Raw genomic sequence first — 19809 nt, 5'->3', positions numbered from 1 at the left:
CCTCCTTTGCACATTTTATGCGCAAATAAGGGGGCATTTCTAGCATTTTAAAGTGCATCCCGAATTCACAAATGGGATGCACTTTAAAATACCAAGAAACAAGGGTAATCCCCTGCTCCTTTTGAAACGGGTGTTGGGCGAGGCGCAAAATCATGACAGGGTAATATCTGACACGGTTATGATTTTTATTGAAGTGTGTCGCAGTTTCAACTAAGACTGTCGCACTTGCATTTCCATCCTTCTAACAGGGATGGAAATGCTTTCTGAAAGTAGCACAAAAGAAAAATGCATTCTCTGCGCTCCTTTCATTTGCGCAACTTTCTGAGAATCGGGCCCAGCGAGTCCTTTTGCATAATTCAATAGTGATTCTAATAAATGCGTATTCAATTGCTTATTTTGCGACAACTACGAGTCCCTTGGTAAACATTCTGAAAGCACAGATGAGGCTGACATGAAGCATCCTAAAGAGGTTATACTTGGCCAGAAACTGAAACCTCAGGCTTTGTCTACGAATTCGCTATTGGTACTGTGACAAATCGCGTCAGGAGTATTCGTCCCTTTACCCAAAGGGGGTGCCACCCGCTTTGAGGGTAGGGAAGCAAGGCCCCCCTAGTATTCTGGACAAGTGACTCCCCCTTAGGGGACAAGGACTCACATTCCCAAAGGGAACTCCCTATGCAGGACACTTTATCCGCTTACATGGGACTACCTTCCATCAAAAAAAAGGTCCCCTCCTTCTATTTGGATATAAGCAATGTTGAATCCAGCATGCCGTATAAAGTAAAAGGGAATACAATATCCATTTAAGAAGAAACTTGTATGAAAGTGGGACAGGTAGACCAGAGAGGAGGAGAGAAAAAAGTGCACAGGGAAAATCCCCTGATGTCCAAATGCTGTGGAGAGGCGGAGCAGAGTTGAACCACGGGATCAACGAAACTGCGAGAAGCCAAGAACGCCAAGCACAGTCGGCATACGCCCAGCAAAGCAGGCAATCGTACGCTGTTACCAGGACAGAGTTCGAGGAACCGACGTGACCTCAGAAGTACTGTGGTGGGCCAGGCGCCGGTCTGAAAACGCTGCAACCTGGCCAACAAAGTGCCAACTGCTCCCATCCGCCGCTGTTTGATGAACACAGCCAGCTGCAGAGACTTTGAGACCGGTATGCCTGTGAAGCCAGAAAGGAAAACAGGAGCAAGCAAACCCAATGTACCCGAGCGAGCTCCGAGCCCCACGAGTTTCCCCATGGCAAACAGAGGTACACGGGTGAACTGCAGAAGCAGGAGGCTGCCGGTGTCAGGTGCAATAAAGAGAAAGGACTATGATTGCGATTAGGGCAATAAGGGAAGGGTGAATCAGCATAACTTGATATCTGAGGAACTATTCTAAACCCTGAAGAAAAAGGATGATTGTGAATCATGAAGAAAAAGAAAACAAATACATTGGGCGAGAGAGAAAAACCTTCTTTTGGACACTTTTAGTTGTTACTGTTAGGGTCAGGTAGATTTAGGTTTGCAATAAGGACATTTAGAGTTTGGACTTCATGAAGACAGACAAACAAGTTACTTACCAACTGGTAACGTTCTTTCGACTGGATGTTCGTCCAATGTATTCCACATCTTTGACATGTAATGTCCACAGCTGTGCTGCTTCGGAAATTTTTCAGCAGAGGGCGTCCTGCGTCAAATTGCGTCGGGTCGATGTCCCTCAAAGGCCTCCATCGAGGGTGACGTCATTGGATGTTATAAATAGGATGCAGGGCGCCCGTAGCCTCAGTTCATGGTTTCCCCCTCCACAGTGTGTGCCATAACCGCACACCAAGCTTCCATGACTGCACATAACCTTGTGGGAACGCAAGCTGCAATTGCATAGAAAATTCTTCAGAGGCGTAGGCTGGGAGGGCGATGTGGAATACGTTGGAGGAACATCCAGTCGAAAGAACGTTACCAGTTGGTAAGTAACTTGTTCTTCGAATGGATTGTGTCCTCCAACCTATTCCACATCTTTGACAGACTCCCAAAGCAGTATCAGTGAACGGAGGAGGGAGAAGAATTTGGATATACCCAATCAGAGGGCAGAAAAGAGCACTTCTTTACCAAAGCCATATCTTGACCATGTAAAGTATCCAGGGATTAATGCATGACAAAGGTGTGGATGGAAGACCACGTTGCAGCATCACAAATGTTTTTAACAGGAACTCCCTTTTGTCGGGCTGTGGGAGTAGCCACGCCGCTGGTGGAGTGAGCTCGCAAACCCACAGCAGGGTCCTTGCCAGCCAGTTGTAACATTCAGCAATGGATGCGGATAATCCATCTGCACAAGGATTTTTGGTAACAACCTGGCCCAATTGGTGTCCAGTGTATCCCACAAAAAGTTGGTTGTCCACTCTGACCCAGGACATTCTAGAAGTATAAAAGCTCAAAGCTCTCCAAGGGTCCAACCTATTGAGCCTCTCCTCTTCCTTACCAGAATGAGGAGGAGGATAGAAAACAGGAAGTATCACCTTCTGGCTTAAATGAAACTCAGATACTACCTTAGGTAGAAAGGAAGGACGTACCCGCAGTACAGCCCTATCCCTGTGGAACACAGTTTAGTTTAGTTTATGTATAAAGCGCGGCCAAACCCTCAGGTAGCTGGGCGCATTAATCTTGTGAACAACATGGTTACATAACGTTGCGCGAAAAAGGTATATACAGTCAGTGGTACATAGCTGAATACAGTAGGTGGCATGATACAGGTACAGTAGCTAGTATAGGACCAGGTTACATAGTGACCCAGTTCAATTATAGGCTAAGTTACCAAGTGCTGAGTAGAAGTGTAAAGAAGCATTGTAGGTGAGTATGCAGGTATCATTTCATTAGACAGAGAGCCAGGATTTCACCATGGCTCTGAATGGCCAGAAGGAAGCTTCAGATCTTATTGATAAAGGGAGTGTGTTCCAACATTTTGCAGTGAGAACAGGGAAGCTAGATCCTCCTGCTGTTTTTAGATTGAATTTGGGAATGTACAATTGGTGCAAATACAGTGTTTTGGTGGGTCTGGATGTGCTACGTCTAGAGAATTTGTCAGACAGGTAGCGTGGGGCGGTCAGTGAGAGGCATTTGTGTATGATGACGAGCTTTCTTAATTTAATTCTGTCCCGGATGGGGAGCCAGTGGACTTCCTTGCTGGCTGTAGAGATATGGGCCTTGCGTGGGAGGTTGAGTTCGCATTTTAGGGCATTGATTTGTAAAATCTGGAGTCTGTTTAGATTTTTGGTAGTGGTGCCAAGGAAGAGTGTATTGCAATAGTCTAGTTTGGATAATATCAGAGCTCTGAATAAGGTGAGGCAGCTCGTGGTGGATAAGAATGGCCTACAGGCATTAATACGTTTGTTGGTGTAGGTGGTAGAAGATTTGGTGGCATTTATTTGTTTTTTGAGCGATAGGGTGGAGTCGAGGTACACACCTAGTGTTTTGACCTCTTTAGAGACTTTTATGATGTTGCCATCGATGGTGAAAGATTGGTACCTGCCGTCCAATTTATTAAGGCGGGCCTGAGAACCTACGATGAGCAGTTCCATCTTGTCATCGTTAAGGCAAAGGCTGTGTGTTGCCATCCAGGCTTGAATTTCTAGGTACATTTTGTTGAGTTTAGCAACATCTTTCTCATAGCACCCAGTGAGTGTGATGAGGACCTGGGTGTCGTCGGCGTAATTAGTGTAACTGATGCCCAGATCATCAAGACGGTCAAGGAGAAGCTTAGTGAAGATATTGTAAAGCGTAGGTGAAATGCAGAAGCCTTGGGGAACTCCACATTGGATTGGGACAGGGTCAGCAGCAGCTGAGGGGGCGAAGACCCTAGTCGACCTGTCAGACAAGAATGACTGAATCCAGTTGGAGGCATTCTGAGAGAATGCGGCAGCCGAAGAGAGGTGTTGCGTGAGGATATGGTGGTCAACAAGGTTGAAGGCCGTGGATAGATCCAACAGGAGCAATATGGACAGATTGCCCTTGTCTTTGGCTTCATCCATTTGGATTTTTAGATCTAGGAGGGTAGTTTTGGTCCCATGTCTGGGTCCAAAGCCGGATTGTCGCAGGCCTAGGAGGTTATTGTCTTCGAAATGTTGTTGTATTTGGAGGTATGCCACTCTGTCTAGTAGTTTGAGGAGAAAGGGGACAGTTGTGATGGGTCTATAGTTCGTGGGAATGTTGGGGTCTGGATTGGGTTTTTTAAGAAGGGGAAGGACCCAAGCTTCTTTGAGGTTGTTGGGAACAACTGAATTCTTGAATTAAGAATTGATCAATGAGGTGATGAATGGGGCTAGATCTTTGGCTCCATCCTCGATGACTGGGGCAGGGCACAGGTCAACTTTGCAGTTGGAGGGTTTAAGGCTGGCAATTATCTTTACTACTTCATCCTCAGTGACTGGGGAGAAATGGAAAGGAGGGCAGTCGGGAACGGTAAGGCTCTTTTTGCTGCTAAGGTGGTCTTTAGAGGCGAGGTTGGCTTTTTTTGACTCTATTTTAGCTTGCAGGATGGCAATTTTATTTGAAAGGGCTAGTTGGATATTATTGCACCAGGCTTTGTCCTTGATGCAGTCCTCTGTGGGTGGCATTGGTGATTCAAGATCTCTTAGTATAGAAAATAATTCTTTCGTGCCAGATTTGGCATTGTGTATTCTCAGGTTATAAATCTCTTTTTTGGCATTTAAGATATCAGTTTTGCAGATGGAGGCTGCCGATGAGAATTTATCTTTAGTAGAGAGAGAAGGGGCTTTTCTCCAGTTAGTTTCCGCAGCTCTTTTAATGTTGCAGAGAGCCTTTAGTTCTGCTGAGAACCATTTGTTGGTATGGGCAATAGGTTTGGCCTTTCGTTGTTTGAGAGGATCTATCTGGTTGAGGGCTTGTTCCAGAGTGGTGTTGTAAAGATCTACCAGGGCAGTCGGGTTGGTATTCCGTGTGGGGAAGTTAGCCTTAGTGATGGCCGTTAGGAGCGGTCTAAGGTTTTCTATGGTAATGTTGCAATTATTTCTGGATGTTATTTGTGGTGTCCTGGTTGGCAGTGCTGTTTTGGGTACGGTTCTAGATAGCAAGAAGGTGATGAGATGGTCTATCCATGCACAGGGAGTGATGCCCGTCAATGATAGGTTGCAAATGGCGTCTGCTAGCCAATCCGGGGATCTCCCTTTTGTATGTGTGGGTTTGTTAATATGTTGTGTTAGGCCTGAATGAGGGATGGCGTCATTAAGAGAGGTGGCATGAATGTCATTTGGGTCACTGAGTCCCAGATTAAAATCACCCATGATAATAATTTGTGATTTTGGTTTGGTGTTGGTGGTAAGTAGAAGAGAGCTGTCCTCTTCGAAGGTGGACAGGGCGCCTGGAGGTCTGTATATAATGTGTAGGAGTATGGTTTGGGTGTTAGATAATGGAAGTTTGAGGGAAAGAAGTTCGGCTGAAGGAAGGGTTGTATTAGTTGCTTCTCTGATCTTTAGGTTAGTTTTAGCAATAAGGGCCACCCCCCCACCCCCCAATTTCGTTTTTTTAGTCCGAGCGGATGATGTTATAGTTATCAGGGATGGCTAAGGCTAACGTGGGGCCAGCTGCTTGATGAAGCCAAGTTTCTATGATTGCGAGGAAGTCTACGTGGTTAGCAGTGAATAGGTCTGCAACATCAGAGGCGTGGGCTACCAAGGAACGGGCATTGATGAGTGCCCCCTTAATGGATGTAGAAGTGGGTACTGTGACGTTCGTAGGTGGGGAGTTGTGGGGTGTTGCACAGTCCTGGTTAACAGGGTATTCGGTGTGGGTTGTCTGCCGTAAATGATTCTTAGCCTGTTGGGTGACCATTCTAGGGGACTTGAGCCTCAGGCTAGTGTGATAACGCAGTCTGGCATTTCTCAGATGAGTAGGACAGGTTAGGTCCAGGCTGAGGTAAAGGGTGGCTTAGATGAAAGTGCCTGCAACTCGCTCACTCTGCGAGCAGGTGTAACTGCAATCAAGAAAATTGTCTTGAAGGTCAACAGTCTCAAAGGACAAGAGTGCAAGGGTTCAAACGGAGCACCCATCAAGAATATCAAGACTAGATTCAGATCCCAAACCGGCACCTGAAACGGGGATGGCGGGAACACATTTGTGAGCTCTTTTAGAAACTGGGTAATCAAAGGAATCTTAAAATAACAACATTCTTCAGATGAGCGCTTGAAAATAGACAGCGCTGCCAGGTAACACTTAATGGTACCCACCTGAAGACCCTTGTGGGCCAAAGAAAGCAAGAAAGAACCATCGGAATGGAACTCTGAAAAGTATCGACATTGTGTCCTTTGCACCAGTCGCAAAATTTACGGCAACGGTACAGGGATTTGGTTTGCAGGACACCTAGCCGAAAGCAACACCTCCGTAACGTCACCCGGGAGGTCCCAATCCCTATATCTCAACCTTGCAGAAACCAAGTTTGAAGGTTGAGAGTCTTGACCTCTGGATGGAGAACACGAACCCCCTAGCGGCAGAGAAGATCCTCCCTGTGGGGAAGATGGCGTGGAGGACAGATGGACATTTCTAGAAGGTCCGGGTACCATGCCCTCCTGGCCCATTCCGGAGCAATCGGGATCATGTGGGACCCAAACCTCCACAACCTCTTTAGAACCTGAGGAATGACGGGGGCCAGAGGAAACGCGTACAGAAGTGGGAATGACAAATCCACGACGAACGCTTCCCCTAAAGCTCCTCTGAGGAAATTCCCTTGAGCAGTAGCTTTCGCACTTCCGGTTGGCACCGTTAGCAAACATATCCACTTGCGGGGTTACCCAAAGGGCGAAGACTTCCTGAAGGACTTCCTCAGCTAACTCCCACTCGTGGGAGACCGCGCTCTGTCTGCTCAGAGCATCCGCCGCCGCATTCTCCTCTCCAGCCAGATTAACTGCAGAGTGTGAGATTCCTTGCTGTATTGCACAGAACCAGAGCTGCATCGCCTAATTGCACAGCGGGAGCGATCATACACCCCCCTTTTTGTTGAGGTAATGCATGGCCACTGTGTTGTCCGTCATGATCATAACACTCTTCCCCAGCAACACACGGCAGAAAGGCCTTTAGGGCAAGCCTGATGGCCCGCCGCTCCAAAAGATTTATGTGAAGTCTGGACTCCCACGGAGACAAACGACCGCTGGTGGTTAGCTCGTTGGCGCAAGCTCCTCGTCCCGTGAGGGAAGCATCCGTCACTACCGTCACCTCCGGCCACGGTTGCCAAAACGGCTCTCCTTTCATCAGATTACCTTTGCTGGCCCACCACAGAAGATCCTGTGAGAACTTGAGTGGAATCTGAAGGAGATCCGACATCTTGCCGGAGAATTGGGACCACTGCGCCCTGAGAGCCCACTGAAGGGATGGCATCCGAAGTCTGGCCTCTGGCACCAGAAAAAGGCTGGATGCCATGAGGCCGAGCAACCTTAAGAATTCGAAAGCCGGGAGACTCTGGGCACGTTGAAATTTGTCAACCCTGTGGACAATGTGATGAGCCCTCACCTTGGGTGGCGAGCACTTCCCCAAGGATGTGTCCAATACAGCCCTGATGTACTGGAGCAGTTGGGAAGGTGTCATATGGGACTTCTTGAAATTGAGTGAGAAGCCCAGCTTGTGAAGGGAGTGGCAGGTGAGGCTGAGATGATCCAAGGCCTGTTCAGGAGAACACGCTCGGATCAGCAAGTCATCCAGGTGGGGGTAGACATGAACCTCCCTTGCCTGAGATACGCTGCCAACACCACCATGAGCTTGGTGAAGACCCTCGGGGCGGAGGTCAACCCGAATGGCAGGACCAGAAACTGAAAGTGTGAGCTGCCAACGGCGAACCTCAGGTATTTTCTGTGCTTTGGTTGGATCGGCACATGAAAATAAGCATCCTGTAGGTTCAATGACACCAGCCAATCCTGAAAGTCGGAGGGCCTGAAGGACCTGACAAAGAGTGACCATCTTGAACTTGTCCTTCCTGAGGAAGTTGTTCAATCGACGCAAGGCCAAGATGGGTCTCAATCCTCCGTCTTTCTTGGGAATAAAAAAATATGGGGAATACCAGCCCTTGTTCCTCTCTGCCACAGAAACTAGTTCTATAGCGCCTTTCTCCAGCAGGGTCAAGATTTCCTGCACAAGGAGCTGAGACAGTCTGCCCCCAACCGGCGAACAATGAGACCTGGCCTCATAGTTGTTTCGGAGTGGCTGCGGTAGCGCCTGAAGGCAAAGCGCCAGCTGCCTGAGAGGCTTTGGCACCACGTCCTCGTCCACCGCGAGTACCCTTACGGTGGCCCCTTTGACTGGCCGCTCCTCTCTTTCTACCAAAAGAGGTGTAGTAACGAAAGGAACCCCTCCACTGCTGTCTCCTAGGATGAAAAGGCAGAGGTTGGCCCAAACATTTTGCAGCTGTTTTAGAGGTCTACAACCTCTCAAGGCTCTCGTCAGCCTTGCTGCCAAACAAATAAGAGCTGTCAAAGGGCATGTTGAGAAGACGGGCCTGCACATCTGGTGCAAATTCCGACTTCCGCAACCACGCAACGCAAACCTGCGTATCACGGTGCTTGCAGCCATGGACCGGCTGACACTATCTGCTAGGTCCAACCCAGACTGAAGGGATTCACACATGGCATCCTTGTCATCCTGCCATCCTACACAATAGCAAAGAACCCATCCCTTTCTTCCCTTTTGGGAATATGCTCAGCCGCCAGAGAGAAACAATTCCACAGAGTGTGTGAAAACTTGGCCAAGGCACAGGTGGAGTTGGCCGATTTAAGGGCCATACTCCCAGCCGAAAATACCCAGCGTGCCCATCCATCGAGGGGCTTGTCGTGCCTTTGTGGAGGGATGGTAGGGTGGGGTGAGTGGATAGGTAGCTGGGGTTGCTACTGGATGGGCAGTATTTCTTAGTCAACGACTTGTTGACCGCCGGAAGAGACTCCAGGGTGTTCCAAGCCATAGCCACCCTTTTTTGTAACACCATGTGAAAAGGTAATACTGGGTCAGTGGAGGGACCCTGATCTAAAATGTCAATCAGGTCATCCTGATCGAATTCAACCACCCCAGGTACTCCGTGACCCTTGACATCAACCTCCTATAGGAGGATTCAGCATGAGCCCCAGGCTCTGGCCTGCCAAATTCCATCTCAGTAGATGAGTCGAGACCACTGCATAATTCAAAGATTGACGAAGATCCTCCAGCTGACTGTCCTCAGAAAAGGCCATGTCAGGAGCTTCAGGAGTGGCACCAAGAGCATCGAAAGGCTCCAACTCTACATCAGACCTCTCCTCATCCTCATAGATATTCTGTAGAGAATGAAAGAACTCCCGCCTAGGCACAGGGGGAGCCATGAAATCAAGAGGAGGTCTCACAGTCTTAGATAGAGCCTTTCTGAGAGGATCCACAGCTCTAGGCGCTCCACCAGCAAATTCAGGCCTGTAGGTCCCAATGGCATCGAGGGCACCGACGGCTTCGGCATTGACAAGGGCACTGAGGGTCTGACTGAGGGCAAGGCCCCGACAGCCACACTCGCAGGGCACGGCACCGATGGCGTCAACACCTTCCTCGACACCTTCCCAGACTTTGACGGTCTCGTCGGGGACGGAGACCAAGACCTGGATCTGGCAAGTTTCTGGTGATCTACCTGAACCTTGTCCGAACAGGACCTCCACGGTTCCCAATACTTATTGTGCCGACTGTCCGGGCCTGAAGGCGCACAAGCGTTGGACCTAGACGGTTCCCGGCAGGCTTCAACCGAATGAGCGGATGGGACAGTGCCCTGGGATTGAAAAATCACAAGCATTTTCTCCCTGAATGCCTCCCACTCCTGCAGAGTAGAGAATTTAGTGGGGCAAGCCACTTTCCTTACAGAGCCATCATCTGACGGGGACGGGGAAGGCGACCGGTGACGCCGCTTCCGGGAGTGCCTCGACACGAATGACGAGTGGCAAGAACCACTCCGGGACCGAGATCCCCTGGACTCCCTCTGACGTGGAGAGTCACCCCTCGAGTTGTCGGTGGAAAGACAAGTAGATTTTTGGGATTTGGATACCCGACCTACCTGCAACTTCCCCTTGCGCTCCTGCAAGGCATTGGCAGTCAACGACGGGCACTTTGAGCAGTCATCCGTGTCGTGGCTCTCGCCAAGACACCACAAGCTGATACAGTGCGGGTCTGTGATGGACATCTTGGACTTACAGTCCTTGCACTTTTTAAAGCCCGACCACACGGTCTGTGGGGTAGAGGTAGAAGACATTATCGAAGAAGATAACACGAGGCATGCCGAGTTCTGGAAGCAAACACGTTTGTGGAAAAAACGGAACTGAGGCTACGGGCGCCGTGCGTCCTACTTATAACATCCGATGACGTCACCCTTGACGGAGGCCTTCGATGGACATCGACCTAACGCCATCGACGCAGGACGCCCTCTGCCGAAAAATTTCTGTAGCAGCACAGCTGTGGACATTACATGTCAAAGATGTAGAATATGTTGGGAGGACACAATCCATTTGAATAGCACCTTTAGTTTAATTTAGTTAGGTAGGGAATCCACCTATAGCGATAGGGTGAGATATGCCCTTTTGAGACTCCTTCTTCCAACCCACCAAAGTACACAGAGATATATATGGATTACCTTAACTGCAATTCCACTTATTTGGAATTCCCAACAGATTCACTTTAAATACTCATGCACATCAGGGAAGGGTCGTCGACAAGAACATAATGAGTTTCTTTACTGATGTTGGAAAAAGGCAACAGTCATTGAAAGGATCCTTTATCAGATAGACCAAAAAAGTCACTGATACCAGCAGACATTACAAGCAGGAATGGGAACTTGGGAGGTAAAGTAAGTTACAACAACATTTCTGATGGGTACTTTGCTCTAGTTTAGATGTGGCCCAAACCTCAATATGTAATGCAACTTATTATACATAGAGACATATTACCCATCTTCCATTCCTGGCTGAAGGTAAAGATGCGCATGCACAGGCCTAAGTCGCTGAATCACATGAATGCATAGGCGCTGGAACATCTGCAAAAGTAGTACATGTACAACAAATGTCAGTTATAAAATATAAATAGTATCAGGATTATTGCTGGTTATCTGATGGATACTTGATGACTCATCATGAATAAGTGAAATGGCAAGGATTTCAACAAGATCTTTATTTTAAATAATTAGAAACAATACAGACTTTCAAAACATAATAAAAACATGGTGACAGCAAGTGATGCGCAGTATGACAGCAATAGTACTTCTGTTACATGCAATCTGTAAGCTTTCCTTAGCTCATCTAGTGGTAGGTTTTGGGTGGGGAACCAGCCAGCCATGACCCGTGACACCCACCACCTTCTCCCACCCCACCTGCATGAAGTTATATTCCCTTCAAGGATGCATCCGTTGTGGACAAACTGACATGTCAAGAATTTGAGTACCATATCCTTCTGGTGTTAAAAGGGCTGTGGTCGTCCTTTACTGTCTCAACTGTCTCACTACAAGAGGAATCACAGAAAATGATGGGGAAAAATACATAAAGGTTGAAGTGCCAGTCCACAGCCTTGGCATCCAGCAGAAGCCATATAATGGGAAACACACTTGAACAGGGGACATTTGCAGTTCTTAATGGAGGCAGAATGGTTTGTTGAAAACATTATGTGGAAAACATTGTCTCAGTCTCCTCTCAATTGAACTGCCACTCATGGAAGGAGGCTTCCTGTCTGTTCAAAAACTCTGGCAGGATATTCTCTCTTCCCACAAGTTGGGTCACTGAAAAGGAGACCTGTTCTTGCAGGATCCATAACCAGATTGGCATGCATCTCTGCACAAGGGAAGAGACCGTGCATCACTTATTGAACTGATAATATTGTGGTGGTATTATCCATAGCATCTTCAGGAACTTCCATCCCATGCCAGTGAGGAAAGCCACCACTCTGAGCTTGATGGCTCCTAGCTCCAAGGTACCGATGCAAAGTCCTCTCTCATGCTTGCCACGGTAGCCAGGGAGTAAAAAGGACATGCAGATGGTCTCCCTAAATGAAAAGTGAGAGGTTTGTCATTTCAGGCCATGGCAGACAAAACCTTCTCTTAAGAAAAGATTGCATGGAGAAGCTTACCAGAGAAGTTCTTGATGTTTCCTAGCAGAAACCATAATCCGATTGTCCAGCTCTCTCTACAGTTGGGATCGATTCAGTTACACAGGAAATTGCAGGGACAACATTCACAGCCTAACTTCTGCTACTGGAAAAATGCAGCAAGCTATCGGATAGCCTACCTAAAACAGTGGCATGGGCTGGAAGGGGTCTCGTACTCTCTGAGGGGAAGACCTTCTCAGACAGCGAGTACAGGACCTCTCCCAAGCATTGGTCCCTCTTTAATGGAAATGGATAGTTCAGCGAGAACATCAAAGCATAGAGAAGCAAGTGCAGTTTCCTGAAATGTTGTGCAATCAGATCCATCTATGTGGCCTTGATCAGCAGGCAGCCAGATGAAGAAAACCAATTTTCCTCCTCAGGTGATCTGCCACCCAGGCAGGACCTTAATGATGTCCTGCGGGCTGATGACAGACAGAAAGCCAGAGAAGTCAATTGATAGTTTGATCCTCAAGGACAAACCGCAGGTACAAACTACGGGTCACATGGATAACACTGAGGAAATAAGCATTCTTGAGGTCCAGGGATAACAAGCAGTCTGCTTCTGAAAGTACATGGAGGATAGGAGCTCTGGTTACCAGCTTTAACCTTTTTTTTTCAAGAACTTGTTCACAAGCTAACAGTCTAGGCTATGTCACACCAACCCATTTCTTGGGGATAAGGAAGTATCTTCAATGCCAGCAGTTTCTTAGCTCCTGTGAATGAACTGGTTTATAGGTACCCCCTACAGAAAATGTCCTCAATCACCTGTTCCAAAATGTAGTCATTAGCAAATCAGAGGCAGACAGTGGCTTCACGTGGGGAAATTCTGGAAGTGGGAGGCAAACACGAGTGAATGTATCTTAGGAACTCACTGGTGTGAGGTACTCTTCTCCAATTTACCGGCAAATCACTGGATCATGTCTGCCATAGTTAAGGAACATTAAAGAGGATTTGGAGGGTAGTGTGGGTGGAGAGCACAAAAACACATACAGGTACATCCATAAATGGAGGGCCCTGCTAGCACAGACACAATGCTGCCGTTGGAGCAGCAGTTGTAGTCTAGCATAAGGGGAGAAAGATTGAGCAGTAGAACAAGGTAAATGGATGAGACTTCTAAGAAGCTGGACTATGTTGCTTATTGTCTTAAACCTCTCCAGGCAATCATCTACTTTGGTCCCAAAGAGATGCCGCCCCAATAATGGCATGTAAACTTATTTAAAGCCTTTACAGAAAATCTAGAAGGGTGTCCAACAACCACACCTTTCTCTAGTGACCTGCAGAATGTAGGGCCAGTGATATACTGTGTCTCCCATTGAACTCTTCGACACACACTACCGGGTGAGCATTGCACAATCAGAAGAAAGAAATTACGTACTGCTTGATAATGTTATTTCTGATTAAAGTTCCTCTCCCATGGATTCCTAGTCTAGGATACCTATCTCCAAGCGCAGCTGCTCTTTGGAAACATTTCCGCCAGCAGGGGGTGCAGCGTGGAACCCAGGAGAGCAAGGGCCCCACCTATACCAAAAAGCCCTGGAGGACTGCCCTACTAAAACTAGTATCCTGCTCGGATTGTGAAACCAAGTACAAATGGCTGGTGAATGTGTGCAGAAAGGTCCACGTTGCAGCCTGGCAACTGTCCAGAACTTGGGTGCGTCTCTGCAGAGCAAAGTAGGCGGCCAGTCCTCTGGTCGAAAAAAGCTCAGACATTCAGGCACATCCTTCAGGCATAGCATTCTGAAATGTAGATGATGATCCACCTTGACATAGTCTGGTCAGAGCCTTGCCAGCACGGGCACAAGCATTAGCCACAATAAGTTGGTCCTCTGTCTTCCATCCCTCGACAGAGAAACGTAGTAGCTGGGGGCCTGCGTTGGGTCCAGCCAATGGAACCACTTCTCTCCCTGGGAAGGATAAGGTGGAGGAAAAAAAGATAGGGAGTTGGATATTTTGATAGAGATGAGGAGTGGGAGTGCTTTGTTTGAGTGCTGTTTGGTGACGAGAGCCTTTGGTGTTTGGAACTGCTGATCGAGTGTTTACACAGCGCAGTCTGCGGTACGAAGAAATATTTCCATGGACACGTGTTAGTTGTTTATCAACTCGAGGGCTTTCGCAATTACTAATACTTCTCCTTTACCACTCTTTATTCTTAGAGTGTTCAAGCCACGCCCCTCCTTTGTGGCGTGCCCATTTATTCTGGAGCACGTGCGCATCTCGCGCGCGCACATTTGTGGTAGTGCTTCATTTCAGTGCTGTTCCAGTGACGAGAGCCTTTGATTTTTGGAACTGCTGATCTCGAGTGTTTACACGGCAGAGCCTGCGGTACGAAGAAATATTTCCATGGACACGTGTTAGTTGTTTATCAACTTGAGGACTTTTGTAATTACTAATACTTCTCCTTTATCACTCTTTATTCTTAGAGTGCTCAAGCCATGCCCCTCCTTCTCGGCGTGCCCATTTAATCTGGAGCGCACTCGCATCTCGCGTGCATTCGTGGGAGTGCTTCGTCTGAGCGCTGTTCAGCGGTTTCAGAAGTGAGCACTCCCACTGCTTTGCTCTTAGATCTTGATTGTAGCTTCTATTGCGTTATATTTCCTAACAACGAATATGCCAGAGGGGACTACTTCTGTATTTGTCCCGATCCCATCTGACGTTGATATCCAAGCACCTGAATCAGCTGCTTCCAAGACTGTCTGTAGAGCAGTTAACTTGAAAAGTTTGAAGCCGGTAGTCTGTGACATTAAGCATTTCTATCACGCCCAGAAGAATCATCGGTTGAGCCCATCTCGCGCTCCCTCTCAATCATCCCTTTATTCCCGTTTGGTGACTGGTGAAGAAGGCAAGAGTAACAACAGAACCGGTGACCCAGAGTTGCAGTCACCGGCAAATGTAGAAGGCCAGTGATAACACACAGGACGTTACTTGAATGGCCGTCACAGTCTAATTGACTATTCTGAATGGGGCCCTAGTCATGGTTGAGAGCAGATCTCACTAGCTCCCCAAGTCCCTATAGACATTATTGTATGTGCCGCTGAGCAATTTCTATGTCCTCTGTTATACAGTCAAGTCACGGCTCTTCCGAGTCGAACCGAGGAAGCACTTGTAAACGCTTCCAGGGATAATGTTGCAGGTTCATGTGATGGGTGCCAAATTGTTGATGTACAAGAAATAGACTTTTTTTAAAAAAAACTTTACTTAAGAGAGTGTGTTCAACATTACAACAAGAGTAGTGTGATCAGCAACAGACAGGGATTTATACATTAATACCATGATATTACAGTTAACATTGTACCTAAGGGGGGGCCCACTGTTTCACAATGCATAAGCGGGAGGAGCGCTGGGTGCAACTATTTACTGCGGAACCGCTGTTACCTCACATTTCAGCAGACGAATTGGGTGGAGACAAGATATTGCATTATGGGGACTATGTGTCTTTGGGGCGAGAGGTCATAGGATGCAAGGCGGACCGGAACTCCTCCATGTGTGATGTGCAAGCAACTGTTTTGAGCCACTGGGAAACAGTTGGGCGAAACCATAACAGCAGGATACATCTGACAGCTAGCAACATACATACATCTGCAAGCTTACGGAGTCCACCACGAATTGATAAAACCAGCAGATTGAAGGGGTAGGGTAGAATTCCGTGTTCAATATAGTTGACATAGTCCTGCAAACTCCAAACCAAAACTCCTATAGCATCGGGCAACTCCACAGCATATGCATATAGTTTGCTTGACTTGCAGAGCATCTAGGGCATGTGGATGGGTGAGCATGTGACATGCGGTGGAGCCGGGTAGGGATATAATGGAAGCGGTGCAATATTTTGAACTGTATCAACCGGAATTTCGTGTTGAAAGATACTTCACAGCTTTGTAGGCACAGATTCCCATCCCTCAGCAGTAATGCACTCCCCGAGGTGTCTGACCCAGGATTGTCAGAGCTCTTTCAAGGGCTTATAGCCCCGACCTTGCAGTGCTCCTTACAGTCTAGCCACCATCCTCCCGAGTGCCACTCATTATGGCGTTGAGAAGTGGTTTGTCAGGTGGCTGTATCGGGAATGTGTCCCAGGTGCGTTTAATTGCGCGGCGGAGCCCGCCGTAATGTAAACATTACACTAATTGCCTACAGTGGGGTTTAGTCAAGTCTCTGTATCCTACAAAGGATTCCATATTGTAAACATCTCCAATCGCCTCGTACCCGTCGCTGGCCCACTGTTTTGTGTCAGACTTGCTTATATTGGGGAGTGATGGGATAAAATTCCATAGCGGCAAATTTTTATGATATGGTCTGGGGTTTTTCAATAACCTTTCTTGGAAAAGAAGCGGCGCGAAATTCCACACAGAGCCTCGCTGCATACTTTTTCCCATACGGAGGAGAAATAGTATCCTCACGTTTCAGAAGAGTAAAGACTTGGCTTGCAGTTTAAACTATTACCAGCACCTAGAAAGGAAATACTCTACTCAACGTAACAACACTGTCATCGTTGTAACAGAATATATGTGACAGTACGCTGGACCACGTGCCGAATTGGACGGGCGATCTGTCGGACTTCTGCAACTTTAAGAAATCGGCCCTGAAGAAGATGGCATATGAAAAAGATGTCGTTGAAACCGGTCAACCAGACTTTTCTAGATGCCTCTGAACTAAGAGACACAGAGAAACCATTGAGCAAATAGATTGTCTCCTAACAATTAGGAGACTAAGCCTTAACAGCATTTATTGTATTTCTCTACAATTTCAGTTCTTGAGAACATATAAATGTGATCACTGCGGTCTATTATAATGAACATCAGTTATAATATAGATAAGCATTATCCTCAAGTCCGACATTAAAATAGAGGGGTATGACGGACTAGCCGTATCCTCTCTATTAAGGTTTTATATTAATATATCCACGAATGGATAACGCACAGCTCGCGGAGGGTGAATAAATTGCTCTTGAGAAACCCAGTCCCACACGAACTGCCTGATCATCCGATGGACACAGTATTGGAAGAATTATCCCAAACTGTTCTTTTAATAACATTTTTTTTTTAGAAATAGTTGTATAGCTAAGTGCTATACGCCATCATAATTTCATTTTAGTATTAGGGCTAGTTTCACTCTTCCTATCCTTATTAGATAGGCGTTGCCACAGCGTTATCTAGAGCAAGTAACATCATGAAGGGAAAGGGTGTTCTTCGAGCCAGGGCGAGTGTTGGGTAACACGTTAATAGTTGGATACAGAATGAAGCCTTACCTGTCCTTGTTTTGTGTGTTATAAAGTTTTTCAATATCTTCCAAATTTTATCCCACACTAGGGCCGTTACAGTCACTGGGTCTGTGTCTGTTGGTAACTCGGTGCATGATGGGAGTACAAGTGAACGCACGTCGCGCGAACCATCATTAAGCCTTTCTAGCTTTAAGTGGGGGTGTTGCACATCAACATCATACCAGCAGGCTGCGTAGTGCGCTTGTGCTGCCACCCAGTATCAATCAAAGTTAGGGGCTGAGAGGCCCCCACTATCATAGTTCGTCCCATTTAAGGCATACTGCCCCTGTATGCCACATAAAGCCGTTTATTGCTTTTTCCAGCGTTTCGGAAAACACAGTCCCAGGCCACAGAGAAACATTAATGCAGTAATATAGAAGTTTAGGGAGAACTAGCATTTTTAGGATTGCGACTCGGTCTGCAATGGTAATTGGGAATTTTGCCCGGTGCAGAGTTTAGTGTGTAGCTGAGGTAGATAGTCGCCCAGGTTCCACGCATACAGGGAAACCTTCTGCCGTATTACAGTTATCCCTAAGTATTTTATTTCTGACGGTGACCAGGTAAAGCCCATCAGGTCCGGCGGGGGATTAGTAGAGTCAGGCAGTGGAAATAGCTCCGATTAAGTACAGTTTACACGTAATGTAAACTGCTCACTGGAACCACGTCCTATTCTGTGGCCATGTAGCCATGCCCCCCCCCCCAAGGGAAGAGAGACTTACTGTAAATTATACGTGGCGCAAAATGGATCATCAGTGGTAGGGTGGGAGGAGCAGGCAGCCCTGTTAGGGATAATTCTCTGTTTAGGCTGAATTTCCTAACGTAGTGAGTCCCCCACCAGCTTTGCTGGATTTTTGGGGTTTATTTTATTCTCCTGCCAAGAGTGAGACTCTTTTACCCTCACTCTTGGGCATGATTTGAGTGTGTTTCTTTGACTCTATATGTGTTTAATGGGCTATGGGGTCTTTTACTCCATAGGGCTTCATGTGTTTTTGTGATGTGTGTTACACAGCACCCTCAGTGCAGTTACACAGGGGTGTCATAGTGACCCCCCCGGTATAGACTCCATACCCTGGGACTGACTACTGTCACCCAAGGCATGTAAAGTCACCATTGACTTTAATAGTCTTGAATTCTGAACAGAACCAGTACAAACCATCATATTGTGGACGTACTGGCTGGGGCAATTCGATTGCGCCGGGGTCTGTTAGTCGAGGGGGCACGTCTCCGTCCCCCCTGATCGAGTTTTGGCTGGTGGCAGTGGATACTACTTTTTATATTCAACCGCAAATATTTCTCTATGGGATTTTCCCATTGTTTGAGGCTACTATCTTTATTTATTTAATTACGATAGCCTCGAACATACCGCCGGTTTATTTAATTATTATTAATTCTCCGTTTGGTATTTTTTGCCAAAACTCGGTTCTAAAATGGCGTTTGTGTTCTCTTCTGTGACTCCAACCCAAGCCCTTTGTTCCACTTTTTTGGCGGGTTTCTCCACAGAAGCCCTCCAAAGTGGTGCCATTCTGTCTGGGATACTTAGGAGGGGTGGAGGGGGATTTAGGCACCCTCGACTGAGTTGCCTTGGCAACTCAAGTCGCACTCCGTCCTGATTGGCCCAGGTGGTAAGCCGGCCGGCTCACCACTTAGCATGTTTAAGTGACAGCTAGGCTGAGTGAATGGGGTTTTCTGCATAAAAGCAGGGCTTTGGGGACTGGAACTTCAGACGTCGCCACAGGACCTAAGAATCCGACGAGGGAGAAGCTGAGCCGACCTGCCACGACGACACCACCGGTGGAGCCCTGCTGGACCGTCTCACCACTTTTCCCAACGACAGAGGAGATCTCCCGCCGGAGAGTCTTCTTCCTTTGACTGGAGGGGATAACCAGTTTCACCGTCTTTTCGCCTTCACGACGCATCCCGTGGCCGCCTTGCCTGTGCCAAGCACCCCGGCAACCGGAATACCACGTTTTACCACGACCGCAAAATAAAGGGTAATACATTTAACTGGAAAACTCCGCGGCTGGTTTCTTCCCTGGCAGTGCAACGACCTTCATCTTTCCTCCAAGTCGAGATCTTCCCTTCCCGTGGACGACGACGAGACTTGCACCCGCTGCCAGGAACAACTGCCACCACTGGAGGATCCTTCCCACTTAAGGTACCGTGTCCCGCCTGGCTTCCCTTGCCAACAACTGTACGGGGTAGATTTAGACCCCGGCATTCGAACCTGGGTTAGCCTGGGACACTCTGGCTAAACTTTTCTGAGCCTCTCTAAACACTTTTCGAACTCTCTGCAAGACTTTCTAAGCCTAGTGTAACTGTGTGATCTTGGGCGCATTTGTGCTCTGCTCTCTCTAAGAGTGGGCCCAGCCTATAGACTTTGGCTCACAAGTGACTCTTGCTCTTCTGCCTTGCTAATAGTGTTCCTAAATCTTAGAGTGGTGTACCTTT

General features: G+C 47.6%; 1 protein-coding gene across 1 annotated transcript in view; it reads right to left on the bottom strand.

The window, feature by feature from the left end:
• The window catches only part of USP34 (ubiquitin specific peptidase 34), a 3618222-nt gene that overhangs the window by 861301 nt on the left and 2737112 nt on the right, over positions 1-19809 (bottom strand). The window contains exon 58 of the mRNA XM_069608012.1: positions 10925-11010. Within this exon, the coding sequence (XP_069464113.1) occupies positions 10925-11010 (86 nt within the window). The remainder of the gene's footprint in view (positions 1-10924; positions 11011-19809) is intronic.

The sequence above is a fragment of the Ambystoma mexicanum genome, chromosome 4q, assembly GCF_040938575.1.
Source record: "Ambystoma mexicanum isolate Mex_15411 chromosome 4q, UKY_AmexF1_1, whole genome shotgun sequence".
NCBI lineage: Eukaryota > Metazoa > Chordata > Amphibia > Caudata > Ambystomatidae > Ambystoma > Ambystoma mexicanum.
The sequence above is the reverse complement of the archived record's forward strand: the minus strand, read 5'-3'. Positions and strand labels throughout refer to the sequence as shown.